The sequence below is a fragment of the Rattus norvegicus genome, chromosome 2 (genome assembly GCF_036323735.1).
Source record: "Rattus norvegicus strain BN/NHsdMcwi chromosome 2, GRCr8, whole genome shotgun sequence".
Classification (NCBI taxonomy): Eukaryota; Metazoa; Chordata; class Mammalia; order Rodentia; family Muridae; genus Rattus; species Rattus norvegicus.
This window is the reverse complement of record NC_086020.1, coordinates 8,714,707-8,740,689: the sequence shown is the minus strand read 5'-3', so window position 1 is coordinate 8,740,689 and position 25,983 is coordinate 8,714,707. Positions and strand designations below refer to the sequence as shown.

The following is a 25,983-nucleotide window of genomic DNA, read 5'->3' as shown; positions in this document are numbered from 1 at the left end:
TAGTCATAGAAGGCCACTTTCCCAAGCTCACAAAATGTGCTGCAATGACCCAGCCAGTGGCTTGCTCTCCTCTTCCTTTGTCATCTCTCTAAAAGAGTTAGTTTCTAGCAAAATGAGTACAAATAGGTACCCTCTCCTTTCCACAGGCACTCGGCTTAGGGCATCTTTTCTCCCCTGACTTGAGATCCAATACTTTTGATACGAGCTGATTAACACTGACAAACTCAAACATAAGATCCCCCCACCCAACAATTTCCTTCAAGATCATTCTTTACAGCTACATTCTACACAACTTTATATAAAGTTGTGTGAGATCAAATCAATCTTGGTGTTCTTGCACAAAACACAACCAAGACCAAAATTAAAACCCATGAATTGCAATATCAAAGAATGCATATATCAGCAGGGCCTGTGGGACAACTTGGAGGGAGAGGGTGTTCACTGCCAAGCCTGACAACCTGAGTGCAATCCCTGGAAACCACATGGTGGAAAGAAAGAACCAATTCCTGAAAGTTATTTTCGTACCTCCATATGTGCATGGTACACACACACACACCCACAGAAATACACACACACAGACACACACACAAACACACACATGCTCTAAATAAATGCAATAAACTTTGATTCCAATTATTGCTAATTGGAATTACGTGCAGGAAAAGAGAGGGTGGGATCATAGATATCGTGAGAATTTTAGATTACTGTTTAATAGCAATTCTAGATCATTGATATGATGTAAAAGTGAGTGAATTAGAGAAATTTTAATACATTAACCTCATTCATTCCACAAAACTGTATTAAATATATCCTGAAGGCCAAAATTATCTTAAGTGTTTGGGTTCTTTTTAGATCTTCTTAGATCATGGTTTACATATTGAAAATTTTAGCTTGTTAATTTCTATTTCCCTCCATTTGTTTTAAAGATATAGCTATTCCCTCAGCATGCCATATGTGGAGAACTTTGCACACCTTTGAGAATAAAATGAAAACCATTACAAACATACACATGACAACAAAAAGTATGCCTGACCACTGCTTTGTGTTCTACTGCTATTTTCAGAACCATTACTTCAGCCTACAAGGAAAAATGTTCTTCAAAGAGATTTTGTTCCAATTAACTTAGAACAAGATATTATAAAATTACAATTAGTATTTGTAATAAGTCACACTTATTGATTGGTGATTATATCACTTAAATATCTTATGTATGACAGTACTCTAAGCCATTTAATTTTTACAACTCTATTTTACATACTGGAATCTGAAGTGTCTGGCCCTAAAAATAAAGAGAAAGCTAGTGTATTCTGAGCCTATGGGAGGATGAGAGAGGTAAGCCTCAGGACACTAGGAACACTACTGGAAATGGTCAGCTGGCTGGCAGCAGCCGGAGCACGGGCTATACCACCAAATCTGCCTTTCACAGGTTAGGCTGTAGTTCTTAGGGGGCCGGAGGTAGGTATGAATTTAGTCAAGGACAATTATCCAAAACATATTTAGGATGTTTTTGCCAATTAGAATTAAGGACTCTCAAAGTACAAAAAAAACCCCTATATACTGAATATTAATGTAAACAACCTCACAACATACTTCTTTCAGATAGTGATATAGATTTAAAGTGGGAGAGCAGTCAGAGAAACATGTCCATGCACAGACCACTGAAGAGCGCCACACCTGGACAACTCCTGAGCATCTGAAGCAATGAAAGTGTTTCTTCAAACAGCTCCTGCATGTTGTTTTCCAGCTTCACAAAGGATTCCGTTAGCTGTGATAAGAATTTAAGTTCTTCCAAGGATAGAGAAGGGTGTCTCTCCTTCTGTGAGAATGCAGGACTGACTGAGAAGAGAAGAGGGACACTGTTAGACATTTTATTGATTTCTTTGGAAAATGTTAGAACAATCAAGTTCATCTTATACAACACAAAATTGAAAGGATGCTCTGTAATTTAGGCAAGCTTGCTCATTAAGGAGTGTACATAAAAATATCCCAGGAGAATCATTTCTTCCAAGAAACTAGAGATAAATATTAGATCTGATGTAATTAATTAGATTGACTCAGTCATAAATCAAAATTGACATCTTATATAATTGTAGCATTTTTCAGACTAGCAAATTTTAACTCTGATCATGAGGAAATATCAGACAAATTCAGAGGACATTTTACAAAATAGATTGTCATTAACTTTCCCAAAAAAGCCTCAGAAATAATATAGAGTAGGAGAGGGTAAAAGGTGCAGTAACTGAAGCCATTATTCGGCTATATTTTACTTGACTATAAGGAACATCAGTGGGGCGATTTGGGGAAAGTGTTAATAATATCTTATGGCATGCTACTTAACATCTTAGTTTAAACTGAACTGTAGCTATGAAACAGACACCTTTTAATGTGAGGAAATTCTGGAGAACATAAGAAGAAATATCTGCCACACGGCCTTAAAAACATAGTTTTGAGAAAAGAGGCAAAGAGTTAAGAGAAGGTCCACAAATGTAGAGCTTTGGCAAACGAATAATACTTGTGCATTTGAAAAGAATTGGAAATTTTCCTTGGTATTCAGCTTTCTTTATATCTCTGAAATTTAAAATATAAAAAGACAACATTTAAAAAACTCTTCAAACTGTTCTGTATTCTATTTTATATCATTAAAAAGAAACAAATAAATGTGTGCAAATGGGTAAAAACTGTATAATAGCTACTTCATCCATGAGGCCATGCCTAAAACTTAGTCCTGTCTGAGTAAGTGTGGTATACACAGTTTATACACACAAATACAGCTTAAGCAAAGATTGGTATTTTTCCTCATAACTGCAGTGCTAGTCAAATCACATTGTCATTTAATGACAGCAGAAAACATGAGACATTTAGGAGCATGGAGAATGACCCCTTACAGGCACCTTGGACTTCAATTCATTGCTTTTATTTTAGAAATGGATCACCAGATGGTACACCTGACTATATGATTAAGGATTCAAATGATCTTTCTTTTATTAATTCCATTTCTTAAAATGTATTTAGAAGGATTAATTGTAACTAACAAATTTGTACTGCTCACTACAATAAGCACAGAAATTTTAGCAGAAACCATGAAGAAGAGTACCACTCAGAAACTGACTCAGGAGCTGATGAATTCACGTGAAAAACAGATTACTTTCCTCACATGGATTTAGAAGGAAGGCTTCAGAGACTTTACAGGTAATCCATTTCACTTCAGTTAAAAAACTAAGACACTGGAATCAAACTTAATCCTATATAACATAGCATTTCCACGAGGTCCAACCAAAATTCTCATCTCATCCCTGCAGGCAGTCTGAGAAAGCTATCTACCGACCCCATCTTGGAACTGAGTCCTATTTCTAAAAAGTAAAGAAATATCTATAAGTACTTACAAGAACTCATCCCCACATTAACCATAGCCCCACATATATAAAACCCCATATCAAAAAAGCTCATCTTCTACTTATCTTCTAGAAAGATGCACAAGTACATCAGGTACACAAGCAGTATTCATAACCAAAATTTTCTAAAAACGCTGTTCCCAAAGGACAAGACAAAGGAACATAGCATGTCCCATATAGTGGTAAACCTATTCTTATCAGCCTGTGTGTGTGTGTGTGTGTGTGTGTGTGTGTGTGTGTGTGTGTGTGTTTATGCACTTTTATATACATGGAAACTAGAGGCCAACCTTGAGTGCCCCAGGGGGCTGTTTACCCTGCTTAGGAAGAGTCTCTCACTGGGACTTGGGGTTCTCAGATGAGACCTGGGTGTCCAGCTGTTCTTAAAGTCACCAGAGCTTTCTTTCTTTTAAGCGTGATATTTGCAAATAAAGAGCCAGTAACCTTTTAAAGTCCTAAGCTCCCTTTGGACCTCACAGATTTTAAAAACAACTTGCAAATTCTTTAAGAATCCTTTCTAATGCTACACTAGGCTAGCTGACTCAATAGTGTAATCTGAAATTAAACAGAGATAGAAGACTTTACTTGAGTCCAATTGAAGTTTAAGGTATTACAAATGATTACAGAATAGCAAAGAAGCAACTTAAGAAACATCCCCAAGAGTTGACACACTATAACTTAATTGCCACTTGTCCAAAATCATGTAGGGGCCTGTGGAGTCTCTATGATGAGGATTTACTCTTATGGCCTGGAGTTACAAGGGCCTTGTATTGTACAAACAACAATATTAAAGGCAAGGCCATTTTAATTCTATGACTCTTTATAAGTTATTAAAGAAGGCCATATAATATGTATGACCTAAATCTAATCATTTTTGTCCCAAAGAAGCAAAGATCATTGAGGAGGCTCACTAATTAGTAGTCCTCATTTCTTATCATTCTTAGACTAGAATTCTCCCAAGGGACATTGTGAGGGCTCTTAATTTATGAGGAAAATAATTCTTTGATAAATTCATTAGGTGAAAGGCCAATTAAAACAAAATTAAACACAAAGGATGGAAATGCATTTCCCCAAACTTACTTATTTTCTCCACACTGTCTCACAGGACCAATGTGATTCAACTTTACCTCAGGAATTCTAATACTGTGCTTTCTAGACTCCTTGTCACTCAGCAGCACAGGACAAGATGTCTTCAAGCAGAAATTAGTCTTGTACCATTCATTATTATTCTCTTTTCTCATCTTACAATGCTAGTTCATTTGCCTTCAAATCACCTGTTCAGAAAACTTCATCTGCAGAGAATGAGGTGTCATCCTTTCCAAACTGAGACAACTTAGCATTCATTTACTAATTGATTAAATTATTGGTTTATTTAATTAATTATTTACATTATAATGAAACTGTTTTGCTTTCAATGAAGCTTACACATACATGATTATACACAAGAAACCAAATTGCTGATTGAATTAATAGTTGTTAATAATTGAGTTGCCAACCAACTCAATTATTAATAATAATTAATAATTATTGCTTCGCTTATATGAAGAGCTCAGACATGTTATGTATAAGAAACATTCATTTTAATGAAAATATTATAAGGGAAAAATTAAAATATTAATTTAGAGAAAGACTTTATCATCGATGACCAGTGATTGTAAGTGATAACAAAGGGTTAGGTGGCTAAAATTCCTATGTTATGTTAATAATTCATCTCTTTCAATACATTATGAAATCCTATACTTTATTTTTAAACTCATATACTTTACTTCTATAATAAACTGCAACTTTTAAAACTGAATGATTTTCAACCTTTTTTGGCCAAAGAATATCAACCAATTTACCCTCAGATTTGTTCACTTTTGAGATTTTCAGGAAAGTAGCCCGAGGCAGTCTTGTGTGAGGACAAGTCACTCTGTGTGCAGTGTGGCTTTCTCCTCCCCGGGAGGCCTCTCACTCTGAGTGTGTGGCTCATTTTGATAGTATTCTTCTGAAACCCTTGTAAACTGTTGCTTTTAATGACAACATGATACTTTTAAAGAGTTATTTTTGAAAATTAATTAATGTATCCTAAAATTCTCTTGTGGAAATTATCTACAAAATCAATTTAAGGGCTAAAGCAAAGTATCTGAGGACCATGTATGGCTATGAAAGGAAAGAATAGTCCAGGATCCCACTAACCATGTACAAAACACAGGTGAACACTCAGCACTGCAAATAACTATGATAAGTATAATCCTAATAATGATTTTTAAAATAATAATAAGAAAAGAATTATATTTGTGGGGTTAGGTGATACAGGCCTATGAATCGATATACTCCAATGATGTTGGGAATGGATCGTAATTCAAGTTCAAGGTTAGCTTGGTCCATATAGCAAGGCCTTGTCTCAAAACAGTAAAGAAACAGAAACCTTTGTGTTAGACAATTATACTGTAGGTATCAGTACATCTATATTATGATTTTACAAAGTCAACTGAAAAGGAGATGTACAAAAACACAAATAACTTTGCATGAAATTCCACTTTATCCATGCTCAATTTTTAGGTTAAAATATAAGAAATGAGGAGTTTCATTGTGGCATCTCATTTGTTCCCACCTTCCATTATGGCCAATTATTTGGGAGCAGAGGGGAAGGAGGCTGAATAAGAACAAAGAATACATGCATGCGCACACACGGACACACACACACACACACAGACACACATACACATGTACATACACACACACATACACACACAGAGAGACACACACACAGACACAGACACACACAAATAGACACACATATACACACACACATGCACATACAGATACACACACATACATACACAAATACACACACATACATACACACACAGACACACACATAGATACACACACACGCACATACACATACACACATATACATACAGATACACACACATACAGAAACACACACACACACAGAGACACATACACACCTACACCTATGAAACCATCATAAAGAAAACCATTTCTTCCTTTTTTATGCTAACTTAAAATTTAATGTTACAATGATGTCTTAATTATTTCTGGAAAAAATGTGGTGCAGGTGGAAGAAAGTTTGAAAGGAACATTTCATGGAATTACCATGAACACAGAAAAAATTGTTAGAAGATAAAGAGGCCTATTTTTTTTGAGTGTGTATCTGTGCATGTTTAAGTATTTGTAGAAGTGTGTGTGTGTGTGTGTGTGTGTGTGTGTGTGTGCGTGCGTGCGTGCGTGCGTGCGTGCAGATGAAGGCTGGAGTAACATCAGCGTCAGGAATGCTGTCTGCCTCCTTTGAGGCAGAGATATATTGGTCTGGAGCTTAACAAGCTTGCTGGCCAGCAAACCACACACGTCTTCCTGTTTCTGCCTCCCCAGTGTGGGATTTCAAACCTGTGCAGCCACACACAGCATAGTCTTGATGGAACTTGAGTTCTAATGCTTGTAAAATTGCATGGATTAAGCTTGTTCTCTAACTCTTAGCACAAGTTCTTCAAAGACATTCCCAGAAAAAAAAATCTCTCCCTGAGGCTAGAAACTGTCCAGTGTCTTCATTTATATTTCAAGATCTAAAACAATCACACATACAACAATGAAAAATAACTTGCTAAAAATAAGAACAAAAAATAAGAATGAGATCTCATGGTCCTAGGATATAGATAGATTTGGTTGAAAACAAATAAAGGTATTTTTCAAAGCAGTAAATAATTAAATTTGTAAATAAAAAAATGATGGCATTCTATGAAATCTTACAGTGTATGTCTGACAAAAGTATCTAAAAATCTACGCGATACAATATGCAGTGAACTAAAATTTATTCTAAAATGTGATTTTACATGTTAAGTTTTTAATCATTCCTTACAAAAATAACTGATTATTTAAAACATACTCAAGGTATTCTAGAATTCTTGCCCTAAAATTAAATGTGTGTATGTGTATACACATGTATATATGTATTTATATAAATGTATCTATGGATGCATAGTAATAAGGAATGTAGATTACAGACTACATATTAAAAGCATTTCCGCTCACTCTCTAATACACAGAATATTAATCCTGCTGTCTTGCAGTAAAATGCATCACAGTGGAAATCAAACTAGAGAAATATTAGGTCTCCTCACACGGTTCTGCAACAGGCAGCCCTTGGAAAAATATCCAACTCCAGCCACATCAGACGAAACCATAGAAATACAGGTAGTGGCTGAAAGCACGTATTATTTTCAAAACCATTAGCAACAGAATTCTTATTAATAATAGCATTAAGATACTAGAGAAAAATGAGAAGCTGCAAAATCAGATAATGTGAGGCTGGTGGATCAGGATAATAGGATGAAAGGAACACATTTCAGTTCTCCCAAGGAGGAACATTAGCCACCCTGTTATTGACTGTAAATGGATCCATTTTCAGCGAGCAGGAATTCTCAGTCCACCAGACAAGTGATGTAAAAAGAGGCGACGCACAAATGCTACTGAAAGTCTTATTACTCTGGACGATATTCATGACATAATCCGAATGGATTTTATTTGTTCCAGTAAAGGAAACTTTTAAACACTATTATAACACAAAGTCAGCGGGGGCTGCACAGGGGCAGAGAATGAGCAGCACTTTCTGCAGTACCCACGTCCCCTCAGGTGGAACTCGGACGCCAAAGTTGGGTTCCTTCTTACAGCCGGAGAGAAGCAGAACAAAAACACCACTACTCAGAGTTTGAAAAGAACCATTTTGTGAGTAGCTTGGAATATCACCAAGGACCTGTAGTCAGTCCATTTTACATGTGCAAACGAGAAAGTCCTCCCTCGCTGGCTTCCCTTCAAGTTTTACTACAAGATGCATTGTTGCCAGCCCAGTATGGCTATCAGAAGTACAGATAGGAACTCAGGTATGGAATCTGAGTTCAAAGCCAGGCACCATCTCCTGCTAACTGTGCGACACTTCAAGCGTTATTTCATCTCTTGTAGCTGATGAAGTTTAGCTGAGTTATACAGCTGCTGGAAGGCGGGAAGTACCATACACTTTACATATTATTGGCACCTCCTCTGAAAAGCCTGCTCTAGTGCGCAATACGTCTGCTTCACCTCACAGGTACTTTCATTTAATCCGTTAGCATGTCACATTGTATCTATGCATTGGAGAACTATTTCCTACAACTTCCCACCACATGTAAACCCAGATCTTTCTGTGTGCACAATTACATTCCTACTATCTTCCAAGTGCCTTCACAAAAGACTGGTTCAAAATGATGTTAGCAATTTTCAAAGAGAAAATGAATTATTTTTAAGTCATTTAAGGATTTTGAAATGTCATACGGAATCATTATTTTATATTTATGTAAAATTACATATAGTACATGTAAGTAAGTATGCATGTGTGTACCTTTTTTGTCGTTTTGTTTATTTGTTCATTTGGTTGGATTTTTTTAAACAGGGTCTCACTACATAGTTCTGGCTGCCCTAAAACTCACAATGTAGACCAGCTTGGTTTTGAATTCTGTATCTCAAATGCTGGAATGAAGTTATGCTACTTGGACTTACAATGTTCCCCACAAGAGCCATAGATTATCTAACAAATCTGCAGTACTAGGCATGAAAAACCTTTGGAATTGTTGGTTAAGGGCATCCAAGAGACTACCATTATAAGATAGGCTATAGTTGTTGCTCCTTGTTTCCTCCTAGAGATTAAAGATGATCCCTACTGCTGAAGACACCTCAAAGGTCATCCTTTGGCCATTGGATTTTGAGTACTTAAACTGTATCTAGTCTCTTCCCAATCTCTAGATCCCTAAAACTAGCTTTCATGGTACTGAAAGGTACTATGCCAGTTGCCGAGGGAGAAAAACAATCAATAATCTGACTCAGGTGTAATGCTTATGAACTCCAACAGTGTCCATTATGGCAAGATAGTCCTCTATGTGCAATAGTGGCACTCATTTGTTGATAATTACCAACAGCTCTCTAATGGAATTAAGCCCCACTCAACAGGAGGAAAGTCAGGCTACTACTAGCAATGTAGCAACTACCTAGAGCAGAGAGGTCATGAATTTTAGAAGCAAACCTTCCATGGCCACTCTACTAAATAAGCATAATTCCTAACTGCTTGTCCTTACAAACATGGTATACCTTTCACACTTCATTCAGATGTAGACAATTACACAAAGCCACACCTGGTCAAAATGCAGAGGACAACTGACTGTTGGGTACATATACGTCTACTACAAAATTCTGACACCCAGGGTTCAGGGAAAATCAGTGAAAAGCAGTCAGGATTGAAAAATCCAGAGGACCAGGCAGTCTGCTGTGAGACTGTGTCTCCTGGAAATGAGACAGTAGCTAAATCCATGATACCTCATCAACATGGTTGCTTAACAAGACCTGAACAATGACACCACCAGTAGACATGCTATCATGGAAGAGGAAATTCTTACAGGGCTCTACCCCTAGACAAGTAAACAAGTAACAATAGCAGCTTAAGGGAGAATTAGTCTTTTCCAGAGATGTGTCCCATAATTAATTATCTAATACTAAGTGGTGGGCTCTGAATCATATACATATAAGCGACACTAAACAGATTCATATATACATGTGTGTGTGTTTGTATGTGTGTCTGTGTATATATGTATCAAATAATAAATAAAATAAAATAAGCCATGAATTTGACAGAGTAAGAAGTAGAGAAGGGACATGGAAGAGGCTGAAGGAAGAAGAGGTAAGGTATAAATCATATAATTATATCTTAGCTTTTAAAGATATTATATTTTATTTAAAATATGCTGATAAAATATTAGTGTTATATTAATGTGTATTCATATTGATAATCTTTAATATTCATATTCTATCCATATAATACCTAGAGTACACTAATTTTTATATTAATTGCTGTGTACCAATTATACCAATTTATTTCATATTAATTCCCATGTAACATTTTTAATAGGAGAGATTTGAAAGACATAATTATAGACAGCACATGACATTTCACTGTGACTATTTAAGCACTGCCATTTAATATATTGTTATTGTCCTCAAGGAAATCATCCATAATATTGAGTGGCCATGCCACCCACACCTTCCTTTGCATATCTACTGTGCCAAAGCTTCACAATACTCTTTATTTGTTTATTATTGTGTGTACTCATCATCTTTTTAGATTCTAATGTAACTTGTACATCTATGTCCATGGAAACAATACTTGGCAGATAATTCTAAGAAATAGGGAAATGAGCTTTGATCATTTGATTTTTGGCTTCCTGAATTGATTTGTCAGAGTTTTTCAGATGTTCTCACTATGAAGACTTGGCAGTCACTACTAGTGTCTACTTCTTTGAAAGAATAAATCCAGTCTAGCTTTTACCTCATACCTCCTTCTTGCTGTCCTCAAGTCATAGAATTAAATGTCTTATTACAATTAAGTAGAATATTCTCAACAGACTATTAGAGTGGGCTCTGGGTAGGTAATGTACCAAGACATAACAATTAACATACTAATTCTTTCAGGAACTTAGATAATTGCATTATAGTGTCAAATGGCTACTGATTTTATAATGGTAAATGACAACTAGAGTGCTCTATTAGGAAAGGGTGGAATGTTAATATAGATCATATCTGTATATTCATTTACATTTATTCTATTTGTTGTTGTTGTTGTTGGTGGTGGTGGTGGTGGTGGTGGTGGTGGTGGTGGTGGTGGTGTGTGTGTGTGTGCTTGTATGTGTGTTATACATTGTGTACCTGCCTGAGAGTTCATATGTAGGCTGGGCATCAATGTTGGGTGTGCTCTTCTGTTTCTCTTCATCTTGGTTTTTGAGACAGGGCCTCTCACTGAAACTGCTGTTCATTGATTGGCTAGGACACTTGCCCAGTGATCTTTGGATTTCTACCTACTTTGCCCTGGGGTTTCAGGCACAGCTATCACATCTGCCTTTTTGTTAGGTCCTGGGAATTCAAAATTAGGTCCTCAACTCTAAACAGTAGAGCACTTTACTATCTTACCAGGTCCCACATTTTTGCCTTTAACTTTTCTTTCCTGATAGTTTTGGTATTAGATAAGCATTAGAGTAAATTTTGCACCTATACTCAGGACTTGCAGTCATCACCTAAACAAGAGGATGTGTGGATAGAGAGGGTCCTAGTGTTTCAGATCAGTCTTCTCAACCTACCAAGAACCTCTGCTTGACAAAGAGGTCCTCTCTCCACCCCTAAGAGTGACCACAGAGCTAATATCACTTTGCTTCACATGGCAAGGAGACCTAACAAAGGGTGGAGATAGAGTCGTTTGAAGCTATTCTTGTGTGCCAGTGAGAAGAAGTGAAGAGAAACTGCTTCTACTGTTACCCTTTTATGGTTCTCAGATGGCACTGGCTCAATGCACAGTTACCTACACTTACTGCATAATGATAACGAAATTCTCTCACAATCTACTCTGCCTTCTGTGGCAGAAAAGGTTGGTGTTACAATTAGCTGGAGATCAGAGTTCTCGCTATTTGACCAGGCAGGATACTCTTACCCCTTTCTGTATTCTATCTTTCTTGTTTGGTTTGTTTTGTCTGTCCAAGAGCCGGAACAAGATATCTGGTAAGAAGTCAGTGTGAGCACATCAAAGAATGGTCACGTCAATTGCAGCCAAACGACAGGACTCTATCCAGAACAATTCTTGAATCTGAGTTTTGTTTTAAGGGAGTTTAACTCCCATATGATATGTTCAAAGAATGTCATGATAAAAAGACACCTCTAACTTAATGAAGTACGTTTTAAATTTAAGTATTATATGCTAATGGTCCATTATTAATAAAGTATCTCCCTAAATATCCCTTTCTCAGTCTAAAGTTTTGCTAGAGTTCAGTTAATTACACCTCTTATCATAGGTGCTACTTTCTCTTATGATGAAATTTAACCTATAGAAAAAAATTAAGTATGTTAGCAATTCACTTTTACTATAGCCTAAGGTTGTATCTAAGAGTTGATAATTCACCTTTAAAGGGATAATGCCATAGTAGAGAAGTTATATTATCAGCTCTTAATATAACATGTTGAAATTAATTTTAAAAATTTAGTGTGTGAATAAAAATAATGTCAACATCAAAAAGATGGATTTAAGAGACTCCTGTATATGACCTGACATATTTTCTAACTGAATCATAACTTTCAAAAGAGACTGAACACTTTCCCTCTTTTATACTAAAAATCAAAGTATACAATTTTCTCCATACTTCTTTTGGTTAGGGAGAAAATCATAATGCCTAAGAAAGTCTGTTAAAATTACTTTAAAAAGAGACAACAGCAGTGATCTCTGGTACCCACCTAGAAAGCTGTGCTCATAATCCTATTGTGTCAGAGGACGCAGGCCTTGAGGTAGCGAAGGTATTTCCCAGGTGTGATGGCACATTAGCTAGTAAGTTTTATAGTTAACCATACCCTTTTAGCTGCCTTTCTGACCTAGAAAACTCTTCTGACACCATAAAGGTAAAATCATACTTCCTTCCTATTTCACATATGACTTTGGATCACCTTGGGGACAGAAACCATCTTTCCATTGTCTTCCTTGAAAGGCCACAGAAAGCGTCTTGTCTTCTTGTAGGTTTAACCTGGTAATTAACCAAGATTTGCCTTGTGCCTGCAATGCATGCAACAAGTCACTGTGGGACAGAGATGCAGAGTAAGGTCCAAAAGCAGGGTGGGGTGAATCACATGTGCAATGCCTCAGACTATATTCACTATAGCCCAGATCCCAGTTTGGAATTTCCTGTTAGAAAGACTATCTGTAGTCTTTCTCTTTATAAATGGGAAAGTCTTTACAAATGGAGAGGAATATTTCAAAGGATTTAAACAATAAAAATTCAAGTTTCACCAATTCAGTGTGCACTGAGCCTCACCGGAACACATGATACTGGCCGTGTTGTTACTGTGGCTGCTGGACTACAGTGGTAAATTAACTCTATTCCTAGCAAAGTCAAAAGTATGTGCTTTTAAAAGCCAGGGGAACTACACATTCATCTTTGCACCTAGAAAATAAGAAAGCAAAACTAATCACGGATTAGTTGCTGCTTAATGTGCAAATGTATGGCTGAAAGGGCATGAGATACTAAATGGTAGACAGAAGAATTCATAACTAAAATCACTGAATATAGGTTACATAGTAAAAACAATGTATAATGTTTTTTCTCACCTTCCTAGCTTTCTGTTATGGACAGCAACAAGGAAACTAAAGCTAAAGGCAGTAGCTGGACATTGGACAATGTGAATAGAGCCTCTGCATAAACCAGTCCCAGTGCCACTTTCAAGTGAAGAGCAGGCATGGGGAACAGAAGCTGATTTTTATGACTGTTTTAAATCTGTAAGAGGTATTTTAGGGAAATATGAGCAATATTTGGTCATCAATCAGCACAAGTGCACACAGTATAATTTATACAAGAGCCTTTCTTAAAATACCAAGATCTAGAAATACTAATAGAAGAAAATTATAGGATAATTACAATGTGTTGAGTATCGTTTCAAGCATCCCCACACTCTTCCCCTTGTCTCCCTGCTCTGGGAGGGAAGTACTAATCTTAGCATTTATGTCTAAAGCACAAAGGAATCAGATACATTGTGTAAGTATCATGTGCAACAGCCAGGAAGGCAGATGGGCCCCATGCTCCATGGGTCAATCAGGGGTGAGCATGCAAGGCATCAGAATCAGCTAGAGAGACGCCTAATGTGAAGACTTCTGTGCCTGCACGCGGAGCTGACGTGTGATTTTCTCCAAGGGTCCAGCCACTGAGATAAAAACCATACTTCTGCTCAAAAGCCTGAAAACAATGGTACTGTTACTAATTGAAATATCAAACGCTTGCTTTTAAAACTCTTGCTTATGTTTTCCTTAGCTGCATATTATAGTTTGTTTTATTTTGTGTTGGGTTTCTGTGCCCATTCCTCTTATGACTACGAGCTCATCCGAAGGCATATTTGATTATTCTGAATTGAGGTACAAGCAAGCAGCTGTGACATGAAGAGGGAATTGCTAAGGAGAATGTAACCCAAGGACTGGAGAACAGCTGCAGACAACATGAATACACAGTGTCTCTGCAATAGAGTCTTGGGCTGAAGAGATGGCTCCATGGTTAAGAGCACAAACTGCTCTCCCAGAGGCCCTAAGTTCACTTCCAGCAACCATAATGTGACTCACAATCATCTTTGGTGGTATCTGATGCCCTCTTTTTGTGTGCAAGAAGACCACAACAGTGTACTCATATGCATAAAGAAAAGAAATCTAAAAAATGAAAGAGAGGACCAGAATCTTACCAGGCAGTTGTGGTGCTGGTCTTAATCCCAGCACTTGGGAGGCAGAGGCAGGTGGGACTGTGAGTTCCAAGACAGCCTGGTCTCTAGAATGAGACAGCCAAGGCTACACAGAAAAATCCCTTCATGGATAGATATAGATGATAGATAGATAGATAGATAGATAGATAGATAGATAGATAGATAGATAGATAGATAGAAAGACAGATAAGATAGGGAGAGAGAAAGAAAGAAAGGAAAGAAAGAAAGAAAGAAAGAAAGGAAAGAAAGAAAGAAAGAGAGAGAAAGAAAGAAAGAAAGAGAGAAAGAGAGAAAGAGAGGAAGGAAGGCTGGAGAGATGGCTCGGTGGTTAAGAGCACTGACAGTTCTTCCAGAGGTCCTGAGTTCAATTCCCAGCAACCACATGGTGGCTCACAACCATCTGTAGTGGGATCTGATGCCCTCTTCTGGTGTGTCTGAAGACAGCTACAGTGAACTCATATACATAAAATAAATAAACCTTTAAAAAAAAGAAAAAGAAAAGCTTTCTGTTGATTATAAGATTTCAGTCTAACTTTTTCTAGGTTGCTCTCCTTCCTGGGATTCCTAATGGACTTGAGGCCTTACACAAAACATTTAGTAATTATTTAACATGGCCCTAACTTGTCTCTCTGTCTCTTGATTGGTCTGAGTGTTGGTTTGTGTCCATCCTCAAACCCACTTAGAGCTGAAAGCCCTTAAGATACTCTACAAAATCAAGCACCAAATTGATTTCAAATCTCAGGAGAAAGTTCCTGGGGAAAGTAGTCCAAAGTAGTTTCCCCAAATAAAATGTTAGTAGTTAATCAGCACAGAGTAGGTGGAGTATGTGTCAGAATGGGACTGAGCCCCAGAACCAGCCTTCAGGTATACCTCCAGGCATGGATGATTGGAGAACCCAGAAGCCTTGAGCAGTAATGCTCCAGCTCTCTGATTAACTCTGCCTTTGTATACATCCCTCAGAGCAGTATTTAAGCTTAGAGCCTACACTTGTTCTTTGAGTGTAGACACCAGGCACAGCTCCTTATCTTTTACTGTCACAGAGACCCCAGGACCTGCTCACCCTGCAACTAAAATGATTTTATTTCATCTTGATCACCCTGAACTGAAGTCAGAAAGGACCCCTACCTGTTGAATTATTTTCTTTCCAGCATTCTCCAACTGCTTGTCTGCATAACTTCTGGTAGATTTTCATATATTCATATTTTATTTCTTGATCTAGATGGGAGGCAAAGACTTTATTCATTTTGGAATCCCCATTTATCTTGGCAAAATATTTTTTAAATGGTAGGGGCTCAATTAATAAATTGATTAGTTAGCTACCCATGTAGACCATTATACCTTCTGATACTGATTTATTTTAAGAAAACTGTTCAGTTAAAAAAATAATCATTGAAATCCTGGCATGTGTTAGTCAGTGGATTGGTTGCTGGAGAAAATAAATAATACTTGCCCTTGAGGTGTTTAGAGTCCATATGGGAAGACAGACCCCTAATTAGATATTTTAATAGAATATGCTAAAAGCATCAAGACAGGCATATGGAGATGCTGTGGGAACAGGGATTAGGGGCTCTGGCTTGGATAAAGCTTCCTAGAAGAAATGACACATGAGGCATCATAAAGCACCACAGGGAATTGGGCAAGGAAGGGGTGGGAGAAGACAGGGGTCCCTGCCTATTGGGCACTGCCAGGGATCACTGTCAGTTCAGATGATGAAAACTAGGCAGTGGAGAGAGGCCTAGAAGCTGAAGAGAACAGGGGTTTGGCCAGGGAAGGCTCTATGGCAACTGAGACAAGCAACCACCAAAGAGCTTTAAACTGGAGAGTACAGTGTGCTCGGCAGATGCCTTACAAGAAAGCAAAAATAAGCACAGGGAATCCAATTAAGAGCAAACTGTCGTAACAGCTCGAATGAGAGGTGATAAGGGCCTAAACCAGGCCTAACTGGCATGAACAATGTGAAGGACAGAGAACAAAAATACTTATGTTGTGATGAAAATTAATAATCATGATTATTTTGATCATAAGAAGTGAGAGATGGAAGAAAAGAAAGACGAGTCAGTCTGAGTGCTTTCTAGGGGCACTAACTTAGACTGGGGAAAGGAAAGGGTTAACAGATTAGTGAGAAGAAAAGAAAGATGAGTCAGTCAGAGTGCTTACTAGGGGCACTAACTTAGACTGGGGAAAGGAAAAGGTTAACAGATCAGTGAGAATTGTTGGTTACCCTGAGCTTGGTGCATTCAAGGTCATTCAAAGCCAAGATTGAGGCCAGCCTGGGATACGTGAGATGCTTTAAAAAACAAAACAAAACAAGGAACAAAAGGCAGGATAAAAGATTAGCAGCATAGGTTAATGGTAGGGTATCTGCCTACTATGTGCAGGGCCCTGGGTTCACAGACTGTGAGATGATCAATATGCATTTGATATAAAATTCATCAAATATTAATTGGCTTGTCATAAAGGTGTTGGTAAACATTACCATATGACAGTAAAATAAGTTACCTTGTAACATTACTGTAGATACTCAAACATAGAGGCATATACTTTAAATAAAGGTAATAAAAAATGTTCCAGATATTATGTGTGGTATCTATATTAATACAAAGGTATCACGAAGAAGATTCCATTATCATTTCTATCTTCTAGAGTAAACAGCAGACACTCATTGATGAAAAGAAATCTATGCAAGATCTCATCACTGCTCAATGGAAAAACTGGTATGCAAAGTGTGGCTGACTCCAAAGCTCCTAAATACAACAAGATATTACACATGTGCTACCCTTCCTCACAACATTCTTGTCCCCTCTGCTCAGGCCTCTTTTGTTAGAAGACAGCAATACCCTTCACAATCCAGAAGGAGGCAGGAGAGCACAGCGATCTAATACCTTAGTTCAAAATCATACTTAATGAACTGCTGTTAGATGAATTCATGCATTTCTGGGAAAATCCATGCCTCTGAATATGGTTTAAAACTCTCTATTAGATTTATGTGTAAGTCAGAAATTTGCTGCCTCAGAAATATTACTTCAAGAAACAAAACTTTCTGAAATATAAGAAACAAAGAAACTGGGAAACCATAATGTTTAACAGCTGACCTAATTAAATGATTGAATTGTAATATATACAGCATATAAATTGAATCCTGTACAAAATTCATACAGAGGACTCGAATTGATGAAAAAAGATATGTGAAATAGTAATTACAAAAATAATAGCACAGGAATTTGGAGAATGTATGCATGTGATTACATCTCGCAAGCACAGAGTACTATGTTAAGATTAATCTAAGATGCTAGGATTAAGAGGAAAAGACAGCTGGAAAGGTGGCTCAGTGGTTAAGAGCATCATCTGCTCCTCCACAGAACCAGGGATTCAGTTCCCACCACCAATATTGATGGGTAACAACTGCTTGTAAGTTCAGTTCCAGGAGGTGAAAGTACTCTCAGCACATACCAGGCACAAATTTGGTATAACATAAACATACATGGATACAAAGAATTCATATATGTTAAAATAATAATAATAATTTAGGACAAAAAGATGTACTTAAAAATACACATATATAAATGTGTATAAATAATTTAGGGTGAAAATATTTATTTTACTTAAATATATATACACATGTAAATATGTATATATTTATATAACCATTGGTACTAGTAGGCATGCATTGCTTTTAAAAAGAAAAATAATTCTAAATCTAGTGAGCCTAAATTTAAAGAGACTAAAGGGCATCATAAACAAATGCACTGTGGTATACATATATTATGAAATATCACAGTGCTGTTGAAAAGACCCAGTTATGCTAACAGAGTAACTAGTCAGTAAATATTAAATAAAAATGCACAGTACAGAAAAATATACTTGGGTTGATGTCATTTTTAAAAATTATAAAAGTCTATGTCATTATTATATGAGAAACTAATGATTTCTAGCATATGAACAGAGTACTATTAAAGTGGTGACTCTAGAGATTAAGATTGGGCAGAGGAAACGAGGATATTCACAGTCTCCTTCATGTCTATTTCACATTTATTTTATAAGCTCTACAAAGCAACACAAACAACTCTGAAATTGCAACAGTACCCATGGGTCTGTCCATGTTTAATGGTATAAGAAAGTAGATAATACTTGCTCAGGTTTTCTCCTTCTTCCCAAAACCCAGGAGTCTCTGTAATCACTCTGCTGAGTGAACAAGCTCCTTCTAGCATTCTCTAGAACCATCATCTCTAAAAAACATCAACTTCATCACTTCTGTTGTTAAATCTGAAGAAACACATTCAAGACATTCTAATATTTCATTCTCACTGACTTTGTAACTTCTGAACAAAGACTCCAAAAATACTGCTGATATGAATTTAGGAATTGGGGCTATATAATCAAGTGATTCCAGCTGCTTCCTCATGAACACGAAACTGTTTTTTGTTTGTTTGTTTGTTTGTTTGTTTTTGTTTTTGGTAAAGAAAGCCTCTGGGAGCCACTGCTGTCATACAAATAAGGATGCATGCCCATCACTAATCTACTTCCTTCTTTGGGCGCCACTTCATCATGAGAGTACTACTTCATCCTCTGAGTGTCTGTTTATGCCTAAACACTCCTCTTTCTGCTCATAAGCACCTTAGAGAAGGTCAATTCACAAGGATTCAGAAGGAAATTATTGCCTCAGCTTCAGGAGCTCATTGGTACCTTACTAAGAGAAGGCAGTGACTTGTGTCTCCCAGTCTTTGACATTTTCTAGGGATTTGCTCAGTTTGCTCAGAGCCAAGCTTCTTCTCCACAACATCCTTTTTATGTAGTGCTGAGGACCCAACTCAGAGCCTTAGGCTTACAAGTTAAGCCCTCTACCACTGAGCTCAACACTAAACGTTTAATCTTTACTTCAAAATGGCAGGGAAATGGAAACACACATTGTGGGAGATAATTATGCCAACCTGTGCATCAAGGAACATAACATTAGGCATATACCTATAAGGCAAAGAGACCTAAAGAAGAAAGATGCATTTACAAATTGTTCTAACATCAAGAAAGTTACAGGAATTGTTAGCAGAACCCTAAAATATATTAAGAAGGCTGTGGCTGTGGGTGGAAATTAGTGGTAGACTGCCAAACTAACATATGGTATAGGACTGTACTTCATTTCCAGCACCACAAAGAAAAGAATTTTATTATTGAAAATATATTTTTTTCATATAATATATTCTGATTATAGTTCCTCCTCACCAAACTCCTCCCCATCTCCTCACCCACAAAATTCCACATCCTTTCTTGATCTTTCTCATTAGAAAACAAACAGGCAGGCATCTACAGAAAGGGAGGGGAGAGAGAGAGAGAGAAAGAGAGAGAGACAGAGACAGAGACAGACAGAGACAGACAGAGACAGATACATAGAGTAAGAGAAGAACTAAGAAAATAAAAACAGGCAAACTGGAAAAGGACAAACTGAAAAAAATACAAATATAGAGGCAGAAACAAATATAGCTGCAGAGCCACACACATTCATACACACAGAAATCTCACAAAACTCTAAGCTATAAGATGTAAGCAAAAAACCTGTAAGGTTTTAAAGCAGTGCCCAAAGCATCATGAGACAAAAAGAACTTCCAAAGAATACTACTGAATTTGTTTTGCGTTGGCCATTGCTGGTCATGAGACCTGTCTTTGAGTGTGGATTATATATACAGTGAGACCTCTGTTGGAGAAAAGTATTCCTTTGCGGAATGGTGGTTATCATTTGGAAATAGCTTCTGGGTTAGAGATTGGGGCTGTTGTCCCTTTGCCTCTCAGTGCTGAGATCCATCTAGTTTAAGGCTGTGTATGTGCTGTGCCAGCTGCCAGAGTCTCTGTGAGCTCATGTGTGTCAGTCCTATTGTGGCCTTGCCTTCTTCGCCATCCTCACCAGCTCTTGCAATCTTCTACCTTCTCTTCTGCAGAGTACTCTGAGCCTGAAGGGGAAAGATTTGATGAGATAGACCATTTGTGACTGATTATTCCACTGTTTCTCACTCTCTGTACAGTGTCTAGTTGTGGGTCTCTGTAGTCCCATCTATGGAAGAAGAAAGCTTCTCTGTGATGTGGGCAAAACACTTATCTATGAGTATAGCAGAACATAGTTAGCAGTCATTTTATTTCTATGTTCCTCCATCAGAATAGCACTAGTAGTTGCTTTCCACAAACTGATGGTAAGGCCCTATTGCTGAAGACAGAACTCACACAACTCACTGAACACAGAGAAGCAAGCTGGTGTTCACTTAGAGATTTCATGCCTACTGACTAGTGTTCACTCTCCTGGAAGCTACTCTGCCTATTACCAGAGGAGAAAGGAACATACCAACACAATCACAAAGCCTTACATCTACCATGGCGACCTGCACACAAGAAAAGCTATGGCAATACTGAGATAAAAGTTGTGGAAATAAACAATCACTATCAGATTGGATTTAAGGCCTACTCTATGAGATGGAACCCATACCCCAAGCCTGAGGGGCTGAGAACATGAAATTAGATAGGCCACAGACCCAGGAGAAAACTAGAGAAAAATTCTTTAACAGGAATTAATTGGTATAATTGTATTTATCAAATAATTTTGATATTATAAGCAACACAACAGTAGTAATGGAAACATTGAAGGATAGCATTGCATAAGGCTAAAGAATGCCCATGTACCTTGTCTCAAAGGGAGGAACGTTAGTGGATAATACAACTCTGCAGGGTCATTCTGTCCTCTCTTGCCTCAAACACAAGGTTCAGAAAATAGCTGTTGACCAAGACTTGAGCTTTGCTAGGTGAAATGGGTGTGCTTGAGGTGCACTTTTACTTTTGGTTATCTCAAAGAGCTTATGAGACATTAGACAGAAGGATGTGTCCTTCTTTGTTTCTACTTCAAAGGGGAGCAAACAATACCAAAACAGCAAACAAACATTCCCAGTTCTGAGAATGATCCAACATGAAAACAAGATTTATCTTGCAATGTGTAAATTGTGCTGTTTAAAATGTATGGGTCTACTCTTCTGAAGAGAACCCACAAATCCTGAACAAGGGCTGCCTTATTAGAAACCTTAGAATCAAAGTTGATATTTATTGTTATATCTGTATCTAGGTATGAATGTATGTATGTATGTATGTATGTATGTATGTATGTATGTATGCATGCATGCACGCGTCTATCTATATCTATCTATCTATCTATCTATCTATCTATCTATCTATCTATCTACTTATCTATGCATCTATCTAGCTACCTACCTACCTATCTACCTACCATCTTTATCCACCTACCCCTATTATTTATCTAACATCTATAAAATATACTGCTTATCTATCTTCACAGAAATATCAATTTAGATTTAAAGGCCATTTTTCCTTTTATTTTCTGTTGTTTTTATTTTGCTTTGAGACAGTGTTTACTCTGAAGCCCAGGCTGCCATGGAAATCACTATGTAGAACAAACTAGTCTTGAACTTGAAATAATCGTCCTACCTCAGTGGGCTTACAGAGTTGTGGAACCATAATGAGCCACAATTTTCAAGATTTAGTTAAAATTTATTGCATAATAACTAAGGACATAAAATATGTATGCATCATCACTTCACCAATAAAGATTAAATGCCCCAACATAGGAGAACAGAGACAACTATTTACATTTGACAACTACGTCAAATTTTAAAATCAGTGTAAAGATTGCTAAATCTTTTCTTAACAACTCATCTTCGATTAGAAAAAGGAAAAGACTACAACTAAACAGTGCTGCAAGTTCTTAGAGAAAAAGGATAAAGTTATATATACTTATATACTACATTAGCTAATCATGAATAAAGTATAATAATAACTTACCAGGACATTCTAACAAGTTAAGATTTAAATTCATGAGTCTTTGCTATTATGTTGAATAACTCAGTCTTATGATATTTAATATCCCAACCAAAATATACTTTTGGTTAGTTATCACCAATTAAATATGTTGATTATTGCCCCCAAGTCACATTTGTTTCACACTGGAAGATATGGGTGTGCTTGAGCACAAACTACCATTCACTTCATTTCCCCTTTGTTAGGGAGAACAATTGCCTTCACCTATTACAGCAAAGATTTGCCTCTAATAATCGTTTTTTTAACCTGGCAATTTTTACGATCCATAGAATAATACTCTGCATAAATCGTAGTTGAGTTTCTGAGTGCTAACAGGTAAAAACGTGGGTGCGTGATACATGATTCTAATACCAGCTGTAGAAGCAGAGACAGGAGGATACCTTGGGGCATGTTGGCCAGACAGCCTAGCTGATTGGTTGGATATACGTGTTGGAGAGTGACCATGTCTCAAAAGTAAGGAGGACAGTAATGGAGAAAACTCCGTGAGAACACAGTATATCAGGCCCCATTGTAAACCACTCAGTTCTTTAAAGAGATGCTATGGATACTTAACTTCCATGGTAGAATAACATAGCTACCTTGATTATTTTGAAAAGTAAAACATTTGGACCTGTGATATGAAAAACTCAATGCTGCGGCTTTAAACTTGTATACTGAATGATTGAAGTTTGGCAGAATGCTTCATGTTTGATAACAAAAATGAGATGCACACTACTGTAAGACATTAAGGTAAACACAATGTCAGCCGTTAAATCTTTTCCATTATATTGCTAAAGTAACGGGGTAAAGCAGCATGAAACTACTTTCCTTTGACAAGGGAAGCCATTGCAAATGATCACTAGTGGCTTCTAACTTTTGTCCATGCTTTTCTAATTTCGAGGAAAAAATACTTTCTTTTTTATGTCATGAGTGAACATAATAATGTTAATTCTTTTTTAAAATAATTGTGGTAGCTATGTTATTCTAGCATTAAAATGTATATATGTGTTCAAATATCTCTGTGTTCACATGTTTACAAGTGAGCAAGAAGGCCAGAGATTGACATTGGATCATTTCCTCAATCACTGTGTTCCTTACTTTAGAGACAGAGTCTCTCACCAACAAACATTCCAACCGATCAGCTATCTTGTCTGGCCAGTATGCCCCAAAGCATCATCCTGTCTCTGCTTCCAGGGCTGGTACTCAAATTTTTACACATTAGCACTCAGAAACCCAACTCAAGTTTCCATGTTTGCTAGAAACACTCAACCATCTGAGCCATTTATTTCCCCAGACTTCTAATATTGCCTCATTTTGACTGAGTCATGAAAATATTATTAAGAATTACATTAATAAAGTAGGTTCTCTGTGTACAGACAAATGATACTTACAAAGAACAGTCCCTTCCTACTCTTCAACCCTTTATTTAATTAAACCAGTACAAATTTATGTTAAATTAAGTGGAAATTTATGTAACATAGAGTATGATTGTGGTGATAAAGGCCCAAGCCTAGATATTCACGTGACAATGACAAAGCTCAGTTACGTACAAATTTTGAGGTTTCATATACAGTATCACAGAGTAATTAACATCATGCACAATGAGAGAAGAGCAAATAAATGATTTTATATAAAAAACGGAATGTGACACCAAAGTCCTTTATTATTTCAACAGGGACAAAAAGGACAAATTATAATTAAATTGATAAAAGTAATAATGAAAACGTACAAAATTAGTCAAAATAATAATTTAGAGAGGCAAAGTTGTAAATTAGTGATTAAAAAAATGAGAAAGAACTGGAGATGTAGCTCAGTGTTAGAATACTTGTATGTATACAGATGTTTAATTGAAAGGCCCAGGGTTTTACTTCTAGTACTGCAAAAATTGTTGAATAAAGATTTTTGAAAAAAAGGGGGAAATTCACAAGCATATACACATATAACACATATAAAATGATTAAGACAAGAGAAGGAAAAATCTTCATTCATTACTTTATCAAACAATTCCAATTTTGTGGTATATAATAATCCAATCAAAGATTTAAGTAGGCATGTACTTAATACATTTAAAAAGAGAAAAGGAGCCCAGTATGATACCACATGACAGAATCCAACACGAGAGGCTGAGACAGGAAGATAACTGCAAGTGCAAGACCAACCTGAATTTATAGTGACAAATGATGAAACAAAATCAAAAACAAAACAAATAAAACCTTATGACTCTCAAAGTCTAAGCAAAATGTATTAAAAAAATGACAAAAACTGATAAAACGCTAATGTTTAATGTTTACCATACAAATGAAAAAGAAAAAAAAATTGAAATTAAAATTAGGGTAAATCAGATATAAAGTATTTGCATAAAAGTAAGAACAAGAGTTGTACCAATTGTGAACTTGGAAAATAAAAGGAACAGTTTGCCAAATAGAGATTGGGGAAATGAGCAGCAACGATTAGTTCTGGTCGTGGTAAGAGGACTTTGACATGGCTCCTGGGCTACTGTAGGCATCCTGCATTTAGAGCAGCACCTATCCTCCCATCACTCCTGAACAAAGAGAACTGAGAAGAGGTCCTGTGTGAGTCTACACTTACCAATGAAACATTATCGCACTTCTAGGCACTAGTCACAGATTGACCTTTTTATACTGTGGTATACAGAGTTCTTTTACTCTTTCTCTTTTTTATCTTTCTTTGGTAACTGTGTGTTTTACATATTTGTGCTGATAGATAATAGAAACTACTAATTTCCCAAAATAGCAAAAGACAACAATATTTCTGCACAGCAGCTATAAGACACAATATTGCAGAACAAAATTATTACAAAACAGTGCTAGCAGTTTTCTTCACACAGTACTTAGATAATTATAAAAAGATCCTCATTACTGCATGCATTTTTAACACTTTAATTTAGATATGTTGTAAAATACGTTCAAATCACAGATATAATTACTATAAACCTGAGAAGCTATAAAGTGTTTCCAACCAAATCCCTTTGACCCTGTTAATGTCTGTTTCTTTTTAATCTAAGACAAACATTGTTTGTAGTGTGCATTTGTTAAAGAATATGAAAAGGGGATGGAAAATCCCCTAACAGTTGTTATCAATTCCAATATTTACCCACAGAGAGTTAAGTGATGTTTACAAAACAGAACAGATGCAGATGCTGACAAAAAGGTAAACAATTGTTGCATGGCTTCCTGCCAGACTCAGAACCAATACATTAAACTCCAAGTGAAGCACATTTCCCCTATGGATTGCACTTATTGCCACTTCATTTCCTATGTGTTCTGTCTCTCTATTGCTGTGGCTGGCACTAAGCTATTTCCAGTTCCTCGCTGACCCCTGAGGCCTGGTGCTACTACACACAGCCATTAGAGAAGGGAATTGCATGTGTCTAACACAGCCTGAAACCAATTATTTGATATTTTCTTCAGAATGATGCCAACTCTGTTGGGAA

The 25,983-nt window shown here is 36.8% G+C and overlaps 1 protein-coding gene across 20 annotated transcripts in view; it reads right to left on the bottom strand.

Moving 5' to 3' along the window:
- Nucleotides 1-25,983, bottom strand: part of Kiaa0825 (KIAA0825 homolog) — a 561,052-nt gene that overhangs the window by 426,619 nt on the left and 108,450 nt on the right. For 14 of the 20 annotated variants that reach the window (XR_005501450.2, XR_005501452.2, XM_017591153.3 and 11 more), the window contains 2 exons: nt 15,813-15,902; nt 1,675-1,836 (listed from right to left, as the gene is read on the bottom strand). Coding sequence is in view for 18 of the 20 variants with exons in the window: in XM_017591153.3 (XP_017446642.1) it covers nt 1,675-1,836; nt 15,813-15,902 (252 nt within the window). In the remaining 2 variants the exon portion in view is untranslated. Of the gene's footprint in view, nt 1-1,674; nt 1,837-2,377; nt 4,832-15,812; nt 15,903-25,983 lie in introns of those variants that run through there. The other 6 variants (XM_063281461.1, XM_063281466.1, XM_063281467.1 and 3 more) reach the window with 2 other exon arrangements.